Below are 26,628 nucleotides of genomic sequence, written 5' to 3' on the forward strand. Positions count from 1 at the left end.
TAGGCCACAGCCCAAAAGCATATGTTCTGCTCAGTTACTTGGAATGATTTAGCTTAATCTTTACCTTTTGACCTGTTTCACTCACAAATAACAGCTTTTTGGTTTCCACTGTAGTGGTAAGCAAGGTAGCTATGACTTTAGACTTCTTTTTAATCTTAAAACCAGTTGATGAACAGGTTTTTTTAAATTAAATTATATTAGTACTATGGTTAGGTTTTCAATTTTACTTTTTCTCCTGAGCATTTTATGCTTCTTCTCTCAAGTTTTTGTTCAAGGACACAAAAAAGGAGAAATAAAATTTATATAATTTAGAAGACAGTTAATTAGTCTTATGATGACTTTCAAATATCTCATTGGTACTTTTAGTTTTTGTTAAAGTAGCCTTGAGGAAAGAGAGGCACCAGCTGCTGCCATTTCTCTCTGAGCTTCTCCGGTTTGATGGGCTGCCATTACAGATGCATCTAGTCACATATTTGTTAGTGACCTTTCTGATGCCGTACGTATTTCTGAAGCAATCACATCTTATAATGCATTTTGTGGCTTGAGATGTGGTTACCTAGCAGCGATTCCTCCTTGACGAAGGTTAGATACTCTTGGTTTCCCATCCTTGTCGATTCCACCCGATACTGTAAGCCCTAGGGTGGTGCCTTCTTTTTTCATTAATTCAACTATTGTTGAGCCCTTGAATTCCTCTGTTGAAAGAAAATTATTGGCATTATTAAAATTTAAGTAATAACACAGATGTTGCCTTTCTAAAATGTCACCTTCCAAGAAAATCATTGTGTATGTTAATAAGAAATAACATGTACATCTGGAGATTCTTTATGTTACAATTCACAAGTTCCGTCCGCAAGGCTCTGCATATAGATAAATCTGAGACATATGTTCTGTAAAAGGTTATTAAAAACTACACCAATGTGCTAGTATACTATACAAAGCCAATAAATACAAAGTCTGGCAACACTCACAACTAAAGGCAGTTGTTTCACATTTTTAAAAAGCTATCTTTTCTCATTTTCTGCTTTCTCCCTTTGAATCCTATGTTTTATAAAGTACTTCAACTGATTAACTAAATAGAAGGGTAAAAGACACAATGATATAACACTCCTAGAAAATTTTAGATCCAGACTCACTTTGAGGCCACTAGTAGATATCAGTGTTAATCAAAACAATTGAACATAACAAGAATCCAGATGGACATTAAACATATCAGATCTTTAACTGTTTTATTCCTTATTCTTACACAAATAGATCTCCACTGTAACTCTCCGAAATCTCTGCAGAACAGGTATAAAGTAAGTGACGGGCTTTCACAGTCATAGCTACATATAAAATTTCCCTCACATGCTGTCTGGGACACCCTCTCCTGCAGTCTGCCCATTTAGCATTCTCGGAAAATGCCAAGCTAATCTCACAGACCTCAACAAATGCAGATGACCTGCAACAGAAAGCCTCGAGCTCTTGAAAAGAGATGTCCTTATTGCACATGGCTGAACAAGGCAATCTACATATGCACAGTTCCAGCAGGGCTCGTGGAAAACCACGAGGCAATCGTATCTCATGTCCAGCGTCTCGAGTCAGAGAAGACCTATTAAAACCACCAGCTGCCCAGGTATCCTGGAAAAATGCATGAAGTCCTAAGATCCACCTAGAAAATGACGAAATCCTGGAAAGATGATCCATTGCTCTGGTCCTTTTCAGCATCAATATGCAGCTTTTAGATGAACTGGTCAGATACAAACATCATATAAGCACTGTAAACGAACAGTATGTCTGCACTGCACAGCAATCCTGCTGCGGCACCATGAGATTTAAAGATGAAAAGCCATCCAAAAAATAAGCAAGTTCCTTGTATACATTCCTATGTTCATCAGTAAGATCTACAATAAGCCCTATACAAACAGCAACAAGGCTCTATCAATACCTTTCCATATGACTGAGAAGATGACCTAATACATCTTGACCTCAAGATGAAGAACAGCCCTGAACGAGAATTGCCAAACCTGAGCGAAACAGAGATAATGGCAGAGGAAAGCACTCAGAAGAGCCTCCAGCCCTGGTGAAGTATCCTGTAAACCTTGGTTGTACTTCTAATAGGGTTAACTGCTTTTTGCAGTTAACTGAATTTTTGCAGATGTAGCATCATCCTATGCAATGTTCCTGCTCCTTTCTAGGTGGCTGACAGGCTCTTCTTTCCCTTCTAGGTGATCACGACCTCACTTCAGTTATTTGGCGTCATTTGGAAGCTATTGAGCTTCCACAATGTTTGCTCACATCTGGCCTTTTTGACAGTTCAGAAAGAACAGATGCGATTACCTGCATCTGAACGTGTAGACATGTTGCATAGCTGTAGAAGACACTATGGACCAAAATGCTGCTTTCAGTTTTATAAAAACCCGCAAGTATTCATAATGATTATAAGAGTTAATCATGGTACTCACCGCAAACAAAAATACTGTACATTTGCACCCATGATACAACCTCGGGTGCTTGGCTCGTGTGTCACACTTGTTTATTCAGGGTTTACTCGATCGTGAGATCTGGAGTCAAAAGGAAAATTCCCCTGTCTCCCTCACCTCTCAAACTGAATCCTTCCTTTGTACTTCTCAGTAGTACAATCTGGTTCTCAGGACCATCTAAGATTTTTTTTTTAACAAATACTTTGCTAGAACAAAGTACAGGATACAGGACATCAACAATGCACTGTACATGTCTAATCTTTTGCCATAGCGTGATACTACCATGTGTTTTGATCTTTTATATAGGTTCTGAGTTTGCAGTCCAGTGCTGGGGAATACTCTGCTGCCTGAAATGACATGTAGAACGGATAATCCATGCAGTGTTTTAAGCTAGCTAATGATTATACAGTTCCCTGCAACTACTGGCATGGAAATTAATGACCAGGCTTGCTCCTTCTCACCATCTACTCTACAAGTTTCTGTGTACCTCTGCCAACAGAACACAGACCTCTAAACACTTTTTCTTGGTAGGCAGGAGGGAAAGATGTACCAACACTGTAAGGGAGTGGTAGTGTGAAATACTCAGTGCAAACTGACAGATAAGGTCATCTAAGAGTACACAACAGTTTCATTAGGTTTGCACCTCTGAAAGATTTTGTAGCTTTTGTTGTACGTCATCATAGCAGGAAGAAATTAAACTCCCTAAGCTGGTTTGGCTTATAAGAGACTGTTATCCCTGGAAGTGCTCTGAATAAGGCACATATGATACCTCAGTCTCTCCATTTTTCATCTTTGCTTTCTTAAATTGCACATGATTACTGTTCTTATAATGCTGTATATTACATGTTTACTCATCTGCATTGCTTTGACATTATTATTACAGACATTATTATAAATGCCCAGTATCAGAACAACCCTGGGACTTCATTTCCAATCCAACAAGCAACCGCATCTGAACATGCTGTTCCCCAACTAATGCAAGGTCAGTCTGTATTCTCTAGTTAAGACAATGCTATGTTACTCTTTGTGGGTTAAAAATCAAACTACTTCATGTATCACCTCACTCATAATTCATTACTTATGCCAACCAGCAAACTCCTAATTAGAAGTGTCTGGCGCCTGTTCTTTCCTACATGTACTCCCACATTGCTAATAACATTAGCATAGCCAGCATCAGAAGAGAAGGCAAAGAAGTTATTTCCAGATTTTTATAATTTATGAGTAAAACAGGAATTGAATTTACAAGTCTTTTGCTTAGTGGTAAACTGAATATAGAACATGAGCTTAAGAAACGTCTTCTTATTCCCTAACAGTTTATGAAGTATCAAATATCAATACACACTCTTGCAGTACAGCTCTGTGATATGAACCAAATGAATTATTATAAAATGAAACCGTGTAGAGAAAAGATGGTTCCAAGTCTATAAAAAGCCCAAATCAATACCATTTTACACTTCAGTTGGAGAAACACACTTGAGAACTTCTTCCCTTCCCACCATTAACAACTCCAGCAGCACACAGAAAAACACAGCTTACAGGGGTCCTGCCTTCCCTTGGCCTGGGGAGGGTTTTGGGTCCCTGGGATCAGCATCCAGGACTGCCATCGTTTCCTGCTGCTGCAGGGGCGATCCTGAGCACACATCTGTCCATGCAGCACTAGTTGCCCTGCAGCTTTGCTGGCATCCACCTGCCTCTGGTACAAGGCTCAGGAACCCGCTGAAGACTGGAGATGGGCTCGGCAAGGGGAGTGCAAACACGCATACTTGTACAGACACACATACCTCTACACACATGCTGACATAAGATGGAAAAGAGGCATTTGGACAATGCCTTTAATAACATGATTTAACTTGGGCAGCCCTGAATCGGTCAGGCAGTTGGACTAGATGATCGTTGTAGGTCCCTTCCAACTGAAATACTCTATTCTATTCTAAAAGAAAGGTTCTGATCCAAAGAGCTTCGTTTAGATCTCCAGTCCTGTAAGATGGAGCATATGTAGCAGCTGAACTCTAAAGAAAACATTATGTTGCTGTCGTTTTCTTAATTCCTGGTCTGGATGCTTTTCTTAGGTTCTGCGTGTGCCTGACTTGCAGCAGGGTCAGCTGGTGTAACAAGACTGTGATCTGCCCTGCAACCTAGAAGACTCCAGGGATACTCAACATAGGACAAGAAAACTTCAAAGACAAGCAGGTGCTCAAATACAAGACTGGGTAAATCTTACTGTAAGAAGATGAATAAATGGAACAACTTGCAGCTATGTAAAATCCAAGAAACACCGTGTCAAATTAATTTTTCTTCAAGGAAAATAGTATCATGATGAAGTTCCTAGAATTTTATACACGATCAGACTTTTTGTAATTTCCTCCCTTTTGATGTATGTAAATAACATGTTTCAATGAATAAAAAGCATGAAAAATAAATTGACTCATGAGATTTTTGAACCTGGAATATATTCGGTTCTTCAAAAAGAAAATTAAATACTAGACCACAGAAGAGATTTTTTCACAGAACGACATTGGAAAGCTGAGAGAACTCTTAATCAAAAGTTTTATCACCTATTTTCTATATTCCTACAATTTTATATCTTAATTTACTTATTAAAGTAAAACTGAAAAACAGTTCAGGAATGCCTTCATTCCAGATATTGAATCTCTTTTGTGTCCCTTCTGTGAAAATTTCATTTTAAAATCCAAGAAAACTCCTAAAATCTACACAATTAGGTCAAGTGCCTGTATCGCCCACCTAGTGAATGAGGTTGTTCAGTGCAGCCGGAACAGGGCATAAATGGAACTTAACCTAAAAGTAAAAAAATACTTGTTATTATTGATTGTTTCCTACCAAAAGGCATACATAATCAATAAGTAAGTAATTGGTAAGTCTGTTGAAAATACAGTCAATGCTGTCCTTGTATGGATTTTCCCTGTATGTCAGCAGAAATTCTGCAGAGGAAACATTTCGCTTTACATTCCAGTAGGCATCTCACGGCTTAATAAGAAATCACATAAAGATAAAGTCAATTTCTAAGAAACAGAGAGCAGTTTGTTATACTGAGGACATCACATCTACTCAATGTTTCAAGTCCTGCGGGTAGGTGTATTTCTCTGAGTGTGACAAGAGGGATGTCAAGAGCTGATGAATGCTCCATTCCTTGTTGCCCTTTTCCTGATTGGCTGTCACTAACTCCGAAACCACCTAAATTTTTATTAAAAACAAGCAAGCAAAACCACACCGGTGAAGAGAATCTGAAAACATGAAGCTGACCTTAACCTTCTCTGTGCCATCTCCTCCAGCCTGTGGAGGGACAATCCCCAAACCAGTCCTAGTTCAGAACCCAGCAACCCACAGCAGAAGACAAACTGGTATGAGGTGCATCAGAGCACATCCACAAGGCACAACACGCTGCAGTTACCAACGGGACTGTAAATTTAAAACAACGCCAGTGAAGGTTGGGCTTCGTGACAACGGCCGGGCTAACGTGACTCTGATAACTTGGGTAAGTGTTGTACAGGTGAAATGTCGTACCATTTTCAGTGAAAGCAAGGGAGATGGGCAAGGCTCAGGCACTTGCAAAAAACTGCCTAAAATAGACTCAGTTTATATGGACAGCTATTTTGGTGGTGTACAGGGCATTAGACAATCCTTTTTTTCTGTTTTTTTCAGCTATAAGAGCATCTACAAGACGACTTTGCCACTGCAGAAATATTATCTAAAAAACAAATACCTTCCACCAGTGCTTATAAACTGGAAAAAGTCTGACTGTTTCCTGGCCTAGGCATGACATATAAAAGCAAATAATGATATTTTATGATGAACCACAGGCCGCGATACATAGGATGTCATCACATAACTCACTGAAAACACCAGGCCTGCAGGACACGGCAGCAGAGCTCACATCTGGGCTGGTTGGTTTCCTGCCTAAAAAGAGCTTAGTTCTCGCACTATTTGGTTCTGGGTACATTTGTCATATTCTAAGGCATAGAACGGATACCTTGGCAGTCAACTCCCTCTAAATCAAAACTGAAGCATACAACAGGGGTGGTCTTCAATTTAGCGTCAAACATAAGCATTACATCTGAAACTCTGTTAATACACAAAAAGATTAGAAATTAATATAAATATCCCAAACGTGAAATCAAATAACCACCAACTGAAAGCCAGTAACAGACAAAAAATGCCTCTTCATTCTAAGAATGACAACAATCTCATCAATTTCTTAGCAGAGGAGCATTGGAAGAAACACCTGATACATGACACAGTTATCGACGCACACCACAATAACTTCAGTAATTACATTTCAGGAATGAAATTTTTAGCAGGACTGTATGAGTACAAAAAACTTTCTACAAAAAACTGTTCTTTGTGAGTGTGATAGAGAAAAACCCACAATCAGCTGTTGGAGAACTGCATTTCATTTTTTACAGTGACCAGAGTTAAACCATTATTACCTTCGTAAGGCATAACATTTCCAGCCCACAGCCTACAGTGCAGTTATGACAACCGCCCCAGTGCTTCTCGGGCAGCAGCACAGCCATGCTAGCACATGTTCAAGAGCCAACACCCTGCTTGTGTCTGAATCCACCCCTCTTCAACAGGAGTGGTAAAAAGCACTTGTCAGAAAATGCAAAACCGGCATGGCTTAAAACTAGTTTTCACAGAGAAGGGGCTTCATAGAGCAGTGATAAGAATTATCTCTGTACAGCTGACTTGCAATGGATGGTGTCACATGAGGATGCAAAAAAGGCTGCTTTGAACTTAAGAGAGGGAAAAGTGGTCCATAGAAGCAGTTGTATAAGAAGCAGAGAGCTTTCTCTGGGCCAACTGCAGCAGTTACGCAGACTAGGGTGGGAGCTGGATGGCCACACGGCTAGAAGCTTCTCCAAGCAAGACAAGAGCTGGTGAGGGAACAACAGGCTTTTTGGTCCTCTGAATAGTCCTGCTCACAGAAATTCCATAATGAAATATAAGTTTCAAATACATTTTTTAGTTCGTTTTTGCTCACATGATTGGTTGCACAATAATGCCAGAAAACAAATAAAGAATGTGTGTTGATACACAAAATAACCCTAACATTCCAGTATTAGAAGTCTAAAATTACTTATCATGCGACTTTGACAGATACTGCACATGCAAAGAGATTAACTTGAGTTATCTCAATACAGATGATGGCTTCTGAATCTTCTATTAGCTGGGGCTACTAGGACTCTTTGTCAGTGACCAATTCTGAATTCTTCTCTCTGTCGTTTGTTTTTCACCCTATATCAAGGACTGAAAGTATCAGGCCACACACAGCCAAAACAACAAGCCCTTCCTTCTCTATATTTTCTTGAGACGGCTGGTGACAAGGCTATGGAGGAATAAAACTAATGCAAAAAGTAAGAAGATATGTGAAAACAATTTTTTTTTATTCCACCTAGTTTTGGACTGTGTGGGAAAACCCAACGGTGAGGAAGGGCAAAATCACAACCACTGAGAAAATGTTTAAAACTGCCATGCCATTTGGAGGGGTTCTTATTTTTAAGGTAGCTTTCTGTCAGTTTTTGCTCATATGCTTCCTGTTTTCTGAATTTGTGTAGATGCCCATAAAGGTGGAATGTAACGCAACGCAGAACATCTGCTTAGAAGGAAATCGAAAACATACAAGAGTACAGTTTTATAATCCCCTATTATAGGTAAAGAATCAAATTACAAGCTTGAATTCTTATAAGTATATTGAAGAACAATCAACATATTTTAATTAAAATGGATTTAGAAAGTAAGATATGCTTCAAGTTTGAGTGTCAAAAATAACAGAATTACCATTCATAATCCCTGAGCAAATCTTGGCAGAGAAATTCAATTAGAGGAAAAATTATTAATAAAATTATAAAACATTAAAACATCTGGCTTCAATAAATATGAATACTTTTAATAAGAAGATGCAGATTTAGTGGAATCATACCAACAAAACTTTTTTTTTCTTTTGCATTATTACCTACAAAAAAGGTATTTTATCCCTGACGTACCACCATGCAACATGGTTGGAATAAAGATGCAGTGTGAACTACAAACTCGCTCAGTGATGTAAGCTAGTTAAAGCACATTTATTCCTTGAGCTAGCTGTGAAGTTCTAGTGTTTTCATTGATGGCTTTCTTTGGGTGAGTATCTACAATCTTTCTTTGGGAGAGTATCTACACTATCTGTCGATCACTACCTGCATGCTTGAAGATTTGCAATGATCAACTTCCTTATCTTGGGATAAGGACCCATTCCACCTGGAGGCACTTACTAGGTTTCAGTAAGTTCAAGCATTTTTCTGCGTCCACATTATCTGTGATGGCAGTGAAATTCCTGAACGTGTGCGGGACCCAAAGCAGCTCACTAAACTGTCAACGTGGAGCTTTCTGAAGCAAAGACATTGGAGGGTAGGGCAAAACAAGCACAATGATGAACAACTCAATGGTCTCAATCTTCACAACCACTTCAATAGAAAATACAGGCCTTTTCCTGAGCTCAAACCTCTTTGCTTCCACACAATGTCAATTTTTTGCTTGGATGGGGAATAGGTAGAAGGTACTTTTGAGCTGGCGCTTACATCCACAGTTATCTCAAATTTGTATCTCCCACATAAAACAAGTGACTCCTATTTGAAAATTTTGTTTAGTGCTATAAGCAACCAAGTCTTAAACTCAAGAGTGGTCTGTGCATCAGCTGTGCTTCCCTGAACACCTCTGCATGTCTCTGTTAGGCACTATCGATGAAGAAAGGACAGAGCTCCTTGACAACATTAGCCTTTAGATTTCTGTCTGAATTGGATGAAGGCTTCAGTAACCCTCCTCCCTTGCTAGTGGAAGTCCTGCTGTGCAGAACAGCACAGAGCTTTGACGCTGACATGGTATTTTGACTTATAAACCTTCTTCCCGTAATTCTGATGGATTCACTTCCAACATCCTCTCCATTTCCTTTACTGAGAAATTAGCACCAGGAGAACGCTTGCTAATTAGTGCTTATTTGTACTGAGGTGACACTATTCACAAAAGCGCGGCCTGACTGTTCCAGTTTCTCTGTTTTCTACAGTTACAAAAATGGATCAGGCAGGATTGATTACAGGATTGATTGCATTTGTGCATTTCAAGGCAGGAAGGAACCACTGAGAACAATTCTCTCCCTGATCTCCTGAGTGACACAAGCAGAGAAACGTGATATAGCGGTATCTGCAGCTACAGATTAGCTTTTAGAAAGATATCCAACATGGCTTTGAAAGCATCGTGTGATGGAAAATCTGCAACATGCACAGGTAATTTCTATCTGAATTGGAGTAGACAAGCCTTCAATCCAAAGATCTCATTATACTACCACCATCACATTCAGGATCTCCCTGCAGATACAGAACTGCAACCTCTGATCAAATCACCTCTTAATCTTCTTTCCCTTTTAGATTAAGAACTGCCTGAATTGCTTAGGTTTTTGCCATTAAGACATGTTTTGCAGCCCCTTACAATGTTTCAACATTCTGTGGCTACCAGGTAAGTTTTAGCAATAGTGCCATTAGATCCCATTTCTCCATTTGAGCTGTCATTTATTTCTACTAAACATACTTTGAGTTGCCTGTCATGGTCTACAGTTGCTACATAATGTAACATTTTAGTTAATACAAACCATCAGCTTTCCTTTTTATGACCTGGAGCTGAGATCACTAGTATCATGGCAAAATTGAAGCAGTAAGGATCAGAAAAGAATATAGTAACGGTGTCACTCCTTTTTAGATAAACTATTGTGTGGGCATTCAAATAATGGATGGTGAATTTTCTACTATATATTATGACGACTAAAATTTGGAAGAGTGGGCCAGTAGAACTTTTGCTAGTACTTGGATTAAGGAGCAGATATTTTAAGTTTTTAGGGGTCATATACCTCTTTGTTTGTAGAACACACAAAGTTGAATGATACCCGCACCCTATCTTTCAACTTGGTCATATCGAGGGAGACTTAGCATGACAAAAGGGTTTATCAAAGCCTCTGTCTGGAAGATTAGACAATCCTTGGAAAAATGAGAAATGAATTAAAAAAAGAATGAGAATGAATGAGAAAAATGGAAAATGAGAGTGAATACTTCCCACAGATTTTACTTTTTGTCTTTTGTGCTCAGTGATCACTGATACCTTTATAGTTTGCTTACTCTCTACCTTTGCGGAAAACCACAACCCAGCAATGTCCACTTCTGGAAGATGGTAGTTCAAAAATAGGCTGAAAGAATGCATAGCTACGAATGTTTTAAAAAGTGATCTGATAATGACTCATTCTTTTTCTATACTTCAGTCTGATATAAAATTAAAGTTACAAGGATGGCTTAGGGGGAAATTTAATATGCAACAACACATGACAAATAGGATGCACTAAGTTTTTTTATTAGGTGTTTACAGTAGAAAAAAAATGCCTGTGACAAAAGGGCCATTAACTTAATTAACACTCAGGAGGAAGAAAAAAATACACTTAAAACCAAAGGAAAACCAGGGTTAAAGAACTACAAAATAAGCTACTGGCTTATATTAAAATTTGCCAAATCACAAGAGTAGTGATGACTTTAGCTGTCAATAAAATCCACAAGGATTTACTATTTATGTAAAAGAAGTTTGCCAACAGGAAAAGAAAAAGGAAAAAAAGAAAAGGAATAATTCAGGCATTTCTTGGCTGCTAACCTGCACTCTCTAACTCTCTAATCAATCTCTGTACTTATTCCCTAAGGTTTAATGTATGCACAATGAACTAATGGCAAAGAGGAATGAAGACAGATGCATTCATTTGCATGAACTAACTTATTAGATAGTCAAGCTTGCTGAAAAAATCACTGCAGCAAAACAGTAAAATGCACAGCTGCAAGAATGTACCTATGCGATTTCTTTTGTCATCTAAATTGCCAGCATATGCCACAGAATTAGCACAGAAACTGAAATGGCATCATATTAGCCCCTAGTAATATTGCACGTATTCGCCTGTGAGACAACAGGAACATTTTCATCTTCAGGTCACTTCAAGAAGCTGCATGCAGTTCTCAGTGAAAATCTGAATGTGACATCGATTTAAGAGGCTTATATTATCCCGCAGCAGTCTCATTATTACATGCCGCAGGAAAAAAAGATTTTCCTCTGTCAGACTCCAAAATGTGATGCATGTTTCACAGGAAAGTTTTTTGGCTTTTCTTTCAACATTTCCTCTTATCCTCCAGAAACTTCAGGTGAAAAGGAACAAAGATGATTACACCTACCTGCCTCTCCAAAAATATTAAGACATGCTAACTATACATTCTGGTTCACGTCTACTTCAAACACACATCTTGTTCATTGAGTCTATTGCAATGGCTTTCTCTCCTTTCAGTGACCAGGAGGTTAAGACAAAGACAGACAGGTAAGTGTCTCTATGAATTGAAGAAATAGCTAAAATCTTCAAATAGATCAAATCAGAAAAAGATTCAGCTAAACAGTAGTACCTGGAGGCTTCGATGACATCTTTTGTTTCAAGCAAAATGCAATGTACAGAATCTCAACAAGGATGCTAATAGGGGAAACTGCTAACGTGACTCAAAGCACGCTTGTTGAAAATACTTATTTATTTTAAAGTAAGATTGTCTGCGAAAAAGAGCTGTCACTTAATCAAGGCTGTTCTTAAACAGAAGGAAACTGCCTGCTTGTGAGCACTTCTTCAGGTTGCTGACTCCATGCAAACAACTCACGAGATGTCCCTGCTTCTCCTCTCCTCTGTTGTTAAAGGATATACTGCCATTTTTTTTTTAAGGAAATATTTAAATTCTATATAATTTTAAGTTTACAAAATCACCTAAGGAACCCACCAGGCCTCTCTCAACACAGAGGCCTCAGCACAGAGATATTCTATTATCATTTACAGTACAATTTGCTAACCAGAACTAGAGGAAAAACTATGGGAAAATTCTATTTTTTACATTTGATATAGTTCCAGTTTGGTATAAAACTCCTGAAAGTTACACTAACAGATACATTCTGAAACTTTTTTCTTCTCCAGATATACCAACATGTGGTGTTTTTGAAAGGAAATGAACTTCTGCTCCCTGTGACCTGTATTTTTTTGCTTCACTGCTGCTTACACCGGGCTGCTCCCAGCGGTAGGCTGTGCCGTGTGCCCAGAAGCTTGCAAAGGCTGGGGACCCCACGCCAGTGTAGTTTCACACGCAGTTCAGTTATCCTTCGTCACTGTATTTATGAACTACCCCACGTTTAATAAATCGATGTTTTTCAGCTGAGGTCTGCATCACTGGGAAATTTCCATCTAGACCAGGCACTGAGCATCTGCAATTGCCATTCATTTCACCTGAAAAGACTGGTGCTCAAATCTTCTTTTTCTTTGTATTATTATACTGTTAAATTGCTTTGAAAAATTGTGATAGGCTTACTCACGTGACTAAAGCAATCACAATGGCATAAACCATACATTGCTTGCCTGTCCCAAGTACGATATCAAATGCATCAACCTGAACTAGTTGGATTCCTTAACTCTCATTTTCAGTTGCTTTAATGCAAGAAAGCATCACCATTTAGACTTTAGAAATATAAAAAACTAATTCCCCCCTTTGTTTTCCTATGTCAGATTAACACTTTAACAGTAACAACAAACCATTTCATTTGCTCCTTTTTAACCCATTAGTTCCTGGCGAATAAAGTGACCAGAGTTCTACTTGCAGACTCAAATTTTGCAGCTGTAACTTCTGAAATCTTTAAGGATGTCACTCCAGTCCTTAACTGCTATCAGACACTCAGATTTAAGAGCTTGTTTTTTTCCTAACTTACAGCCTATCCTATAGTTTGGGCATACATATAATGGATACCCTATGCCAGCCATGCGGACATGTTTAGTATTTCTGCCATTTTTATAACATCACTTACCTTAGCACTGTTAATGGGAGTATATCATACCAGTTCAAATGTACCTTATGGAGCTAAGATTTACACCAACAAAGAACGTCTGGCATGATAGGATCTGTTTTTACTCGTAAGTACGCAATAAACAGTTCATTAAAATGGCCAGAAAGATTAGCATCATCTATAGGCACAATCTGGGATTTCCTAAGGAGAGCAGGAGAGGCTGCTGATGCTATCTAATACTGCACAAAGCTATTTATCTAAACTGGAGAATTCGGAAGAATCACTAATGGTAAATGTTTCTAGACAGGATCTATCTTAATTCCCAGAATTTAGTTTATTCTGAAGGTCACCTCCTCCAAGATTTTTTTGACTGAAAATAGATGGGAAAAGTGATTTCTGCCTGAACAAACCTATTCAATAAACACATTTGCCCTAATTTTTTCTCAGCATTTATAAAACACGTTCAAATTGCATGGATTTTTCTTCTAAGCTCACTCTGCATAAATGTCTTGCAGGTCCCATCCCAAAAACCCTTTTCTGCTAAGGGCAGATTTATGTTAACAAAATGTCCCCAACACGACTATGTAAGCGTGGATATAATGTCAAACCCTCCCAGCAGAGATGAAGTCATAATGGGCGAAAAAAGAAGCCAAAAAAATTTAGACCGATTTGTCAAGCAAAAGAAGAGAGACAGCACTTCTGTGCTGACGTCACTTTACCTTCCCTGAAGCTTTGCTCATTTAGAAATACTGCAAAATTCTTACTTCCAACCAACCCAGCTTTACCAGCAATATTTTCCAGGAAGTATCTAGTTTATACATATTACAGAATGCCTGTAATAAGAGTCTCTGCTCTGGATTTTCTTTCCCTTCTTGGTTTAGCAAAGTCTGGAGCAGGTGATCTTCAGGCTGTAACAGGTCTGCACATTCATCATGTTTTTCCCCAGTGAAGACCCAGGACTTATGATGGAGATAGAGATACCAGCCTACTGCTAACTGCTACCACCTGATAAGAATATTTGGTACGGTTTTGAGTTTATAATGTTTAATTTTAAATCATGCATGCATTAGAAAAATTCAAGGTGATGCCCTGATATCTTCTGATCCCCATGTATTGACTACTGGTCAATGATATTTTTATAGGGTAGTGGATATATTAAAATGTGCATTGGATCAGCATATAAAATGTTCTAGACTCTACTCCAACTCTGTACATAGAGAAAATTGGGACTATAAAATGTATCCATAACTTGTCAAAAATACTCCAAGACTCCCAACACTCTTAACTCAGACCATGAAAAGCACATCTTGCCATACATTAGTCATGTCCAGCTATCATCCTAGTTGGCTAACACTGAAGCTAGACTGACTGATTTAAACAGCTTGTCTATTATTTTCTGTGGTGTGGGATTAAGTAAATCGAGCTCCATAATTTTTTTATGATCCCATCCACTATATGCTTTCTATTGCACCATTACCTTTTGTTAGTGAGTAAGGAATAAAACTCTTGGATTTTAATGATATCCTTATCATAAAATTGCAGAAATTCCTTACTAGGCATCTGGTTTTGTAGCTACAAGTTTGTAATGACTTTCAAATACACTTGCTAAATTTTCAATTCCAGAACTAATGATGTATCTTTTAGCCAGAACTCAACCTGAAAACTTTTTGGAAAAGCACATGTGTTTACTCCCATGTGAATATGTTCCATGTAAGTTATTTAGAAATTATTATTAATTTTGATTATACTGCAACATTATTATTCTTGATAGATTTGGTCCATTTTGCTGCAGTCTTGGTCTAATGGCAAGATTTCCCTATACGACCTCTATCATTTTTTACTTCTAACTTTTGTTTACAGAAGCAATATTTTGGGGATCAATATTCACACTGTGTTACCAGGTATGATCGCTCATAGTTTGTCAGTGGTATCTAAAATTCAGCTGCAGTGTGAGTCCCCCATTTTTCTATGACATTGGGTTTTTACTACCACAGAGGTCAATGCTTATTTTCTATATTGTTTATCTGAGAAGTACTTGGGGTCACAATGTCATCTAATATGGGAAGACGGTCTTGGTGGGATCTTGTCTCAGAGTTAACTATTAAGCTGGGCTCGTTTTGCTTCACTGATAAAATCAATTAGCATTGAAGATTGGCACTTGTTCCTGCTTGGATTGACATTCACGGTGTCCTTCCACCAATGTTTTCTGTGAATAAAAGCATTGAAATCTCTTGATTTTGGTGTTGTTGCTATTTTACCCTATTAAAATTCTCCTTGTTTTGCTTTCTGTACTCTTTTCAGTTTGTTAATAAGTGAGACTTTACTGAAAAGCCTTCTTTATGCGCTTATTCACACATCAGTGGATTCCCAAGACCATGCAGATACAAAGTCAGAATGATATCTTCAATTTGGACAAGGACAATAAATAAAAAAGATAAGCATCTGCATTCTGCCAGCCTGTATATCACCTACAAAGTTAATAAAGTCTCCCACTCTATTAATGTAAGAGGTATGAATAGATATATACATATAAACCTGTATATAAAAAAACACAGGTGCCCAGTAAATTAATTATGAAATTAACTTGGACAGAAAAGGATTTGGGAATCCTGACAGGTGATCAAAACTCTCACTGGCCAGAATAATTAATGCAAACCATGAACATATAAACATGACAGTTTTACACAGCAATACTTAGTACACTTTTGTATTTAGTGAAGTAGTGACCGTCACTTGGATGCTTTATCTCATTCTTGTGACACGATTCAACAAGATCATTACTAACTAAAAAGAGGGCAGGAGAGTCAGAAAAAAACTTTCAGAATAGTTAAAGAAACACGCTTGGGAGCAAAAGACCGCAGAAGCACAATTTGTTTACTTTAAAAAAGGGAGGATTAAATGGTGATTTCATAATGAAGTACCTATAAAGGATGAAGGGAATTTTGATGAAAAACAGCTCTTTATCACAAATGAGATGAAGCTGAAACCACACATACTCAAGCTAGAAATAAAAGCAGTGAGGCTAATTAACCACAAAAGGCTGTAATGGATTTTGTATCACTGGCAACCTTAAATAGATTGAATGTCCCTCTGAAATACAATTCAAACACAAGTTGAAATATAAGTAAATTCAGGGAAGTTCTATGTTTAGTTTAGATGGTCACCAAGGTCTCTCCTGGCCCACGAATTCCATGTAAATTCACAATAAATACAGTAAAACCTGAAGGGATGAGCTCTTTGTTCTTACCACAAACAAAAAACTAGTTTGTAATGATGCTTTAATTAACTTGCAGTCTTACAGCTCCTACACAAAACAGACATGTCTAACTCTCTTATTCTACATTATGAGCATGAATTCGTGTACCTCTCTGCCCCATATATCAGGGATGGGATGAGGAAGACACACAAGCACCAAAGTTTCTTTCCCTCTTTTGATTCTAAGAAGCATGAAAATGCTATTAAACAAACAAGCAAAGAAACAACCCTTTCTCCATCCATATGAAACACTTCAAACTACTTCATATTGGCAAAATAGACATAATTTTGTAACAAAAAAAAATTTAGATCTTGATGTGCAAGTCAAGGTTTACAGTGAGAGCTAGTAGCTTTGACCCACTGATACAGTTGAAAAGAAGAGGCAAGCTATTATCCAGATCTGGGATAGCATATTTTGGTGTGACAGTGCTGTTATCTTGGTAGATGATATATTATTTCCTTGTTATCTTCATGCCCTGAATTTATAATCACCGCAGAAATTGAATAGGAAATTAAAAAAAAAAAACAGATGGAAAACATGCATTAGCTCCTTTAAAGAGGTATTGGAAAATACATTAGAAACATCATTAAAAAAATCAAGTTAATTATCTATAACTCTAAGATAAAAAGAATCTATCAACTGCAAAAAGACCCAAGTAGGCAAATGATAAAAAACTATCCTCAACTTCTCAGATTAGCAAATTACTCAGACCTTGAAGGAACATGCTTGGATTTCTTTGGTGATTCTTTTGCTCGTCATATGCTTCTGCCTACAGCATTGTGGAACATAGGACTTCTGAAAGACAGCAATGCCCTACTGGGTCAGATTAACACTCCGTCTAGTCCTGCCCCATCTTGGAAAGCAAGAAAGTGAGGTCCTATTTAGGGAGAGAATGAGAGCCTGCCTACTTTGTCCAGTCCAGTCCTGCCACAGTTCCCCAACATCCAGTACTGTCACATTAGAGGGTACAATGCTCCTCAGTCTTTGTAATACTTACATATGAATCTCTTGCCAATTAATTTGTTCAGTCCCTTCTGAATCCACTGACTCAGTCTGCATCCACAGGTTTACTGCTTACTGTTCCTCTCTGATGATACTGGATCCAGGATGATTGTCTCGATTGAATGATGCAGAAATCAGTTTTTCTGTTGAATCCACATTTTTGCTCCAATACTGGACTGATAATAGTATAGATAAGAATGTCTAAATAGATTTCCACCCACGAGAAAAAGAGATTACCTGAAATTTTTTAAATACATTTCCTCACTTCTGAACACAGGGGGAACCTGAGCATCCTCATGGATCTTCTTCTCATGTAATTTCCATTTTTCTGAAGACACCCCCCTCCCTCCCCCATGAAAATCCAGCCGTGCTATCCTGTGGAAATGCTGTGGTTTTCAAGAGGTCAATATCAAGCTTTAGCTTCTCAGTTACCTAAAACCACAAAGAATCTCTGGTAACTGTGATGAGCTGTTCTACTCCACATGGGACAAAGTCCAGTTTCACAAAAAAGAGTGTTTTACAACTTATGGACAGCAGAGATTATAGGGATTGACGAGTCTTGTGTTCAGCCAGGAACGGACTGTGATCAGTTACACAGTCACAGGGTTACAGATCTCCCTGTGCTTGTCACCTCTTGCCATGACCTTTAACAACCATATGGCTTTCCTCCCTCTTTCCAAACTCACCCAGCCTGTCCAGCTTCTCTTTCAGAGACTAGGTCTCCATACCTCTCAAGTCTACTGTTGACCATCTTTGTTTGGTTTTTCCTAGTTTCTCTCTCCTCACACGGCCTCTACAGCCGGCTCCCTCTTCTAACACACACATTTAAAGGAGAAGAAATTTTTCAACAGACATCACCAACACTTTAATTAAAATTAATGAAACCAACTATCACAAGGATGTTTTCCCTTTGTGGAGTTCAGAAAGCATGCCGAAGTTGTGCAGGAAAACAACCAGGAGATGGGACTCCCTGGTGCTTCCCAGCCTATTTTCAGGTCCCAGGCACCACTGAGAAACCCTGTGGTGTCAAAGTGACAGCAAGGCAGGCACTAGGGACCTGTGCTTCAAACTAACAAATGGCCAATGGAGTACATGCACATGTACACACTGCAAGCACGTTTGCTGAATACAGAACAATTAACTCAAAATTGCCATCTCTGCCCCAAAATGTGTGTGCGCGAGGGCTAAATAGCTGAGACAGTTTTTTTAATGATGTTATAAATACTATATGGGGTTTCATCCTCATCATACTACATATACCTAAACTGATTTTGCTGGGAAAAACTGCAGCTGGAATAATTTAATACAGTTTATTTTGAAGGGCTGAAGTTTGGTAAAATTACATGCAACTAAATCCAAATATCCATAAATGAAGGTGTTTGGTACCATCAGCAACAATACTGCTATTGGCTGTGCCCATAATCAACTTCTATATGGAAGTGAAAATAGTTTAAAGATATTTAACTTTTCAGACCTCATATCAGTTGGATATTTGAAAAAGCACCGTGTTCCTCATGTACAGTATTGCCTTTAATGCATTTTCTTCCTCATTTATGGTGAAAGGAATGAAATTAGATTGTTGTCTATTCTAATCCTTTTCAGTATTGAAAAGCACTGGCATGGTGGGGTAATTGTTCATCTGTAAAGAAAATGTATAAATAAATCATCAGCAATCTCATTTAGGTAAGAACTCAGTAGGCTTTTTTCATTTTCTACACGAGCTCAACTTCTTTTGGGTTTATCTGTGTATGAAACATGTTTACATGAATGCCATCTATGAAATCATTCCAACAAAGTTATTTTGGTGGAAGGGAGGGAGGATAAGGAAGAAATCTTCCTTCTTTCAATATTAAATATGTGAAAGTAAATTCAGGAATTTCCAGTGTTGATGAGAAGTAGAAGACATGTAGCTCTGCAGATGCTTCACAGACCATTTGATAAACCTCCAGCAGGTTAAACAAATACACAGGGAAGACTGTAAATGATACGGCAACTGCAGCCTCTCATCAAACATGAAAATCAGCAAATGACTTTGCAGATATAATAAACACCTCAAGTGCAGAAAAGCTTACTAGCCTGTAATCTGCATTTCACAGGTCAAAACACTTGCTTCTACTAGGAAATCACCCAAGATAGTTACCATAATAACTGCAACTGCACAGGTTATTGCTAATGGATTTCTAAAAGCTAAAAATCTCTTCAGTGGCAAATCTAAGCATTCTGTGCTGATTTTAAAAAGTAGACATTAAAAGCGTCCATGAGACAAATGCAAATTGAGGGAAAAAACTGCTTTTGTAGATGCATACTTCAACTTCCTAACTTGGCCTTTACTGAGAGATATATATTATTTTCAGCTTTTACTTCTGCAGTGAATTCTTTTTTCCACAATGAGAACTATGAAAAGGTAGGGGATGATTTTGTGACAGGTTTCCTCAGGCAAATCATGCTCTTAATCTGCAAAACCAGTTAGCCAGTGAAGACTATTTAATATTTTGGTAGGGAATGAAATGTGAGGGCAAGACAGCACAGCATCCGTAAAATTGGAGTGCTTACGAAATCTGAGGGAATCTGAAGTCAAAGGCAAGGCAGGTTTCTTTTGATGAGGCTGGAAAAGGTGACTGAGGTCTGTACAAGTTAAGTAACATCACTTGAGAAGGTGGCTGCCCCGCAGCAAATGATGCAAAGGGGGCTGCTGAAGTTAGCAGCACTCTGTCAAAAAATAACGGGATCGTTCACATCTGTGGTTTTACTTGACACAGGAGTCTGAAGGAATTGAACCAAGTTAACTGCAAGCATGAGAACAGCTATTTTTGAACACCTGCTGTCTTGCCAATGCCATTTTAATCCCAGAGGAAAACAAAACTGGCTCTGGAGGTGTGTTTGCACATAGGTAAACATCTACCAACTGGGGATGGATCATCTCTCTGTCACATTTGTCAGTCACTGTGAACCTGGCTCCGATGTTAACAGCTGAGCTACAACAAGAATAACCTGGGAGCCGTCTTCCCTCCTAAGCAGTGTCATTTAATGAAACTTGTATCCTTGGATCACATCAGAAGTATTTAATTTTTTTTTTTTTAATCCATGTGGATTTTTTTTCAATTCCTCCTATCTCTCTGTATTTACTTTCTGTATTTCTCCCTTATTTCCGAGATTATCTTGTAAAAGAAAAATAATGCACTCTATCTATTCTAGTATTATACTGTGCTGTACAGACCTTTTCCTCATTTAAACTGTAGCACAGCATGTTAAATTCAGCTAACACAATTTTATATCGGCAACTCAAGCACATTGTAACTGGATCACAAGTTCTATCTCTAACTGTAATCTATACAGGATCCTGGAATTATATATATATTTTAACTCTCAATTATTTTCTTAGATCTTCACAACCTTTGTTTGTTTTCCTATAGCAATATATTTTTGTTTTTAGGATTAAACAGACATTTCTATATGTTACAAAAACCCCAAAATCATAGTGAAGAAAGTAGAGCGGTCTTTAAAATTCTTCAGCTTCCAGCTGACCTACATTCGAGTTCGTTAGTTGTCGGCAGTAGACAAACCCCTCAGGAAAGCCACATTTGGTGTAGCCTGAGACAGAATATGAACATTTCCTCACAGCAGGCTGTGGGTCAGGGAGGGGAAAAAAAGGTGTATTTTAGTATTTTTGTAAACAGCTAAATAGCACCTATATGTGTTCAGAGCCAAGGATCAGAGGAAAACTGCCTTACTGTTTTCTACTGACATATACATTGTGTATTTAAACATTTCCGAGCCTGAAAATTCCCAGGACATTAATTATTGTTTTTATTACAATAATTTAGTATTTTATGACTTCTCCTAGGAATATTTTGTGTCCTAAGCAATTACTGAGGACACTACATCATACAGTAATTATTTTTTTAGTTTCAGCTCTGTAAATATTATCCTTGCAAGGCATTTTAAGGTTCTTTGATTTGCATGTGCTCCCTTCTAGCTCAGCAGTTCAAAATTCAGCCTACCCTAAAATTATGTTTGTTTAAAATTTCATTTTTGCATTAAAATTTTGTTACCAAACTCCCCCAAAACAAGGCTGCAAAACTGCTAGCAACAGCAATACCAGAGCTTGAGCCACTGCAGAGGATGCGTTCAGGGCTGTACATTCACTCTGTGTCTTCCCTCCAGTTTGACGGCTAGCTCTGTTTTTGAGATCAAACACTGCGCTGAAAGAGGAAACCCGTATTATAGCATGCTTCAAAGAATCAGGTAGTGTGGAAAGAAAGTGCAGTATTCACACACGTCTGGTCACTTTAATTTCAGACTTCAAAGTCTTGACAATTTTCCTTCAGAGTAGAGTGACCTATTTTAACAACTGATCTGTTAGTACGTTCCTGCAACTGCATACAAAACTTGCAAATGACAAATAATAATAAAAAAATTGGTTAGAGAGAAAAACAGGCTCCCCATGGTGGAGAAAATGTCAAGGGAATGGTTTACAACGTCTAGGTTTGGTCTTTCCTGCTCTTCTCCATAAGGGTTGGCATGCACTCTCACCATAAATACAGACAATTTGCCTGTTCAGCAGATCAGGTATCACCATGGAGTAGAAGACAGCTGGAATGAGATTTGGGAAGGCGTTATAGCTCCTGTAGGACCCAGGGGCCGGCACATCTGGAGCACAAGGGTTAGGTGGGAGATGAAACAACAGTGGATCAAAGACAACATGATGAGGGACAAGATTTCAAGGACCTTTTGCTAGGTGCATTAAGGGCAGAAGGCAGGCAGCTGTGTCATTCTTCTGTCCCAGAGAAAAGGAAATTTCCTCTGTTTGAGGAAATATTCCCACTATGTCTCCTTGTTATTCGGTGCTGGTTCTTTGAACAAGAATTTACTTAGGAGAGAGAGAGCTACACGACTGCAATCCTCCTAGCCAAATCTCTGAATTCACAGATGATTCAAATAGCTGTCCCAGACTACAGTTCGCATTATAGTTGTCCTGAGCCCTTGACCACTTCAGGCACAAAACTTCACATTTCTAGAAGTCTCCCATAGTGCAGATGTCTGAGTCAGCAGATGCAAGAAGTAAAAAGTATGGATTTTTTTAAATTTAATGTCAAACATATTGGGTCCGTATTAGCTTTTCCCTAAAAAAATAGACTTTCAACCCAACCAAAACTATTTGCAGAATTTAACTGAAACTTATTAATTATTTCAGTCAACAAAAATAAAACATCAGGAAGCTGAAACATTTCAGCTCTTTAAAAACCGTGGGGGTTTTGACTATTTATTTTAAAATGTTTTTTTTAATAATAATTACTTTTGAGACTCAATAAAAAGCACGTACAGAACTGGACTAAAAATAAAATGAAACTTTTGCTGTAGATTTTATGAAATATTTTAATCAGCCTCAAATTTATGGTGTCTTTTTTTTGTTTCATGGAGGAATTATTTTTAGGCTTGTGTCAGGTCATTTCTTTCCCCTCCATACCCCAGTTTTCAGTGAATGAATTGAAAATAGACAAATAAATAAATGAAGTGAACAATTTGCACAGCATTAGCGTCGACAGATTTCTCCATGTTGTTAGATAAGAAGGCATTGACTTTTAGTTTGAAAAGCATGGGAGCAGCTATTCAGCCTATCTATACTTAGGACAGCACTGAGAACATGCTTATCTTTAAGCATATGTTAAAGTCTCCTTGATTTCAAAGTGCCTCTTTATCAGCATCATCAGCTCTTGACATTGTTGGAATATTTGATGCCCTTTTTAAAGCTCCCACAGGAATAAGCAACCACAGGAACCTTTGACTCAAGTGTTATTGACCTAATGCTTCCCCTTGGCTAGGCACCGCTTTGGACCCTCGGCAAGCCGGGAGGAAACCTCAGCCCAGGAACTCAATGGGAACTACGGCCATCTAAACCTAGGGATTCAAGAGGTTAGCTAACAAGCTAACAAGAGGTTAGCTAACAAATACTTCCTTTTTAAATGACAGGTGTTTTTAACTGCATCTGTGATTCTGAGGGAAGGGTCTTACCCATGAATTTTGAAACACCTTGCTTTCATTTATGTGCCATGTGCCTAAGTACTAGTCCGACAGTGATAATTTCCTGATTGAAGCACGGTACACACCCCCTTGGCTTCTGTAACCTACTACATGGGCAGAGTAGCAATAAGGTTTCATTATATACTGGTTGACAGTCTAAATTTAAAGGTTCAGAGGAGAAATCCGTTTGTTTCTTATTTTGCAGGCTGCTTATCATGCTGGTGTTACCTCAAGCCTCATTTTCATGTTAAGAAATTCTGACTGCAAAGCTAAATGTTTCAAACAATCATGTATATATAACTAAACACCTATGCATCTGCAAAATTAAGTCCAAGTTTCAAACGGCAATTATATTAATGCATATAATTTGAATTAACTATAATTTCAGCAATTCTGTAAATCCCTTTGAAAGGTTCTGTTGCTTGTTGATTTTGCGCCATGTGAAGACATGATAAATATGACATGTAGTCTCATCACATGAATAATGCATTCTGCATCTTAAGCAAGCAAGTAAGTTCTGCTCCAGAGAGATGCTTAATCCATTCCCTGCTTCTGGGGATGAAAGGAATTAAACTCAGTGCACTGATTTCACAGTATGTGCTCATTTCACTTTAATTATAAAATGATTATTTCAACATTTTTTTCCTGTAAAATAAACCAAGCCTGAGCTCCATGTAACCTCTACAGAATTATATTACTTCTCTGTGTATTCAGTCTTTGCTCATCAATACTGCACTTTCAATACAGTTTCACATGGAAGGATAAAACCAACCTCTTGGGGTTTACAGTTGGTATAGTAGTTTCAGGTCTCACAGCAACAAAAGCTCCTCTTTTTGATATCTGGCCAAAGGAAGGAGCACTGGAATCCTTTAAAGTGAATTCAAATGTCACGAGAAGGAACTTTCAGCAGGCACAGGGAGATGACACAATCCCACACTGCGCTGAAAGATTTACATCATGCACCCTGGATACATATTTTCACTAGTATTTTTTCCACAGACTGTTCAAACCTGTGCAAAGCTCAGTATAAGCTCATTTACCTTGCTAAAACCCCAAAGTTTTCTCTTGGCTGATTCAATGGCCAGAGCATTCCTTGGGAATAGGACATCTGCCATCTGTGTCTCCGGAATGACAGAGCGTCAGTGGATCAGACAGCTATACTGTCAAAGGCACTGCTGTGCTTCAAGCCTGAAAAAACAGCACTTCAGGAATGTGATGTTTTATCAGGCATACCATCTGGGGGGAATAGAAATGAATGCTTTCCATACAGCGTATGCTCTGCATGTAAGGATTACTGACAGTAACTCCAGCTGACATGTCTCCATCCAGGTCTAGAAGAATTTAGCAGGTTCATTGCATCATACCTTCCAATTCTAAAGCTGTTTGGAGCTGACGTACATACTGTCAGAAGCCAGATCCTGCCCCCAAGCAAAAGCAGCTGTACTACTTCTGGTCTCAAACTAGTAATGCTACTAGTTAATCCTACTAGTACTCCTCTTATTGCCAAGCCAAGTTGGCTAGCTGGGATGCGTCTGCATCTCTGTCAAGACTAATCCATAATGTGGATAAACTGCCCACAGACAAGCAAGAATAGATGCTATTCAAAAGGTGCTAGCTTACATATGAAATGTGGGGTCAAATTTTCTCAGTGTCCAAGTGATAGAAAAGTGTATGGGTTATTTTCAGAAACCTCAGTCAACTCCTAAACGTTCAATTTACTTCCCAAAACAGTCCTTAGTTTTACAAAGGACTTTTTTTTAGATATTTATGTATCTAAACCCGCAACATCCACTGTGCTAGAATGTGAATTTGTCAGGGCATGAAGAAGTTTTAATTATTATTTTTTTAATATCCAACCAGCTCAATCTCATTTATCCTTTGGGGCTCCTATGGTCAAGAGACACAAGAATACATTAAGATAAATGTCTTCACTACATTAAAAAATGAAGAACATACATAAGCTTAGATCAGTTTTTTCAGAACACCTGAAATGAAACAGAGAACATCTCACCAAACACTTGTCAGTATTATTTCTCTGAACAAAGTGTGACTCATGCACAGCACACAGGAAAGATTTATCTGCAATGCTCTCAAAAACTCCAGAATATACAGCAACTTTTAAAAAAATTCAAAATACATGCTCATTGATCATGATGACTATTCAACACTTGAAATTCCTAATCTCACCCAATGCTCTAAAGAAAAATTGCACTGCTTCAACTTTCATCAAACCTTCTCCTTAAAGATCACAACTGAAAATCATCAGGAGTTCTCAAAATGTCATGTGAAACCATGAACTTCAGTCTATATTCGGACCTTAGCATAAGTGTTTTATAAATACAATAACCACACCATAAATGACAATTACTAAGTTCACAGTGAAAAAATTCAAAAGATTAAAAAAAAAAAAAAAGTAGATACTCAGTATGTTAAACATTAGTGACCTATGAACTAAAGCATTACCTGAAGAGGTTACCCGTATAGAGGTCTTAATTCACTCTGAAGAACAACGAATCTTGATTTGTATTGACTTGGAGAAAAAAAATCTGGTTGGTGTTTGTATAATCAAAAAGTTTCTCATAACAATAACTGTACACTGGAGACTGTAGTCATGTCATTTCACAATGGTTATGATCTTCATGAGTTTACCATAAAAATAACAATCTTTAAACCACTAGAATGTTTTCAACAGACAAAAATGTTTATTATGAGCAACAGTAAATCATCCATCTCTCTCTCACACATACAAACGTGCACACAAAGCATCCACAGAACATGTACTTTGGTCCTTCTGAAACACTATAGTTACTGGGATGAGATCTGAGCCTGGCAGTGGTAAAGGTCTGAGCTCCATCCCCTGTATCCATAACCTCCCTGTGGGTTGTGTGACTTTGTTCAGTAAGACGATCATGGAGTGCAGAGAATATTAACATTAGTCATTAGAAGGTGGGTGACATGACCTTACAGTTTCTGATTTCTATCGCAATATATCTTCCCTTCGAGTCAGAGGTTACTGTG

At 38.2% G+C, this 26,628-nt stretch overlaps 1 protein-coding gene across 2 annotated transcripts in view; it reads right to left on the reverse strand.

Moving 5' to 3' along the window:
• Positions 1 to 26,628, reverse strand: part of GRIP1 (glutamate receptor interacting protein 1) — a 236,293-nt gene that overhangs the window by 82,914 nt on the left and 126,751 nt on the right. For both annotated transcript variants that reach the window (XM_075149234.1, XM_075149243.1), the window contains exon 3: positions 557 to 692. In XM_075149234.1, coding sequence (XP_075005335.1) covers positions 557 to 692 — 136 coding nt within the window. The remainder of the gene's footprint in view (positions 1 to 556; positions 693 to 26,628) is intronic.

Source organism: Calonectris borealis, chromosome 1, assembly GCF_964195595.1.
Source record: "Calonectris borealis chromosome 1, bCalBor7.hap1.2, whole genome shotgun sequence".
NCBI lineage: Eukaryota > Metazoa > Chordata > Aves > Procellariiformes > Procellariidae > Calonectris > Calonectris borealis.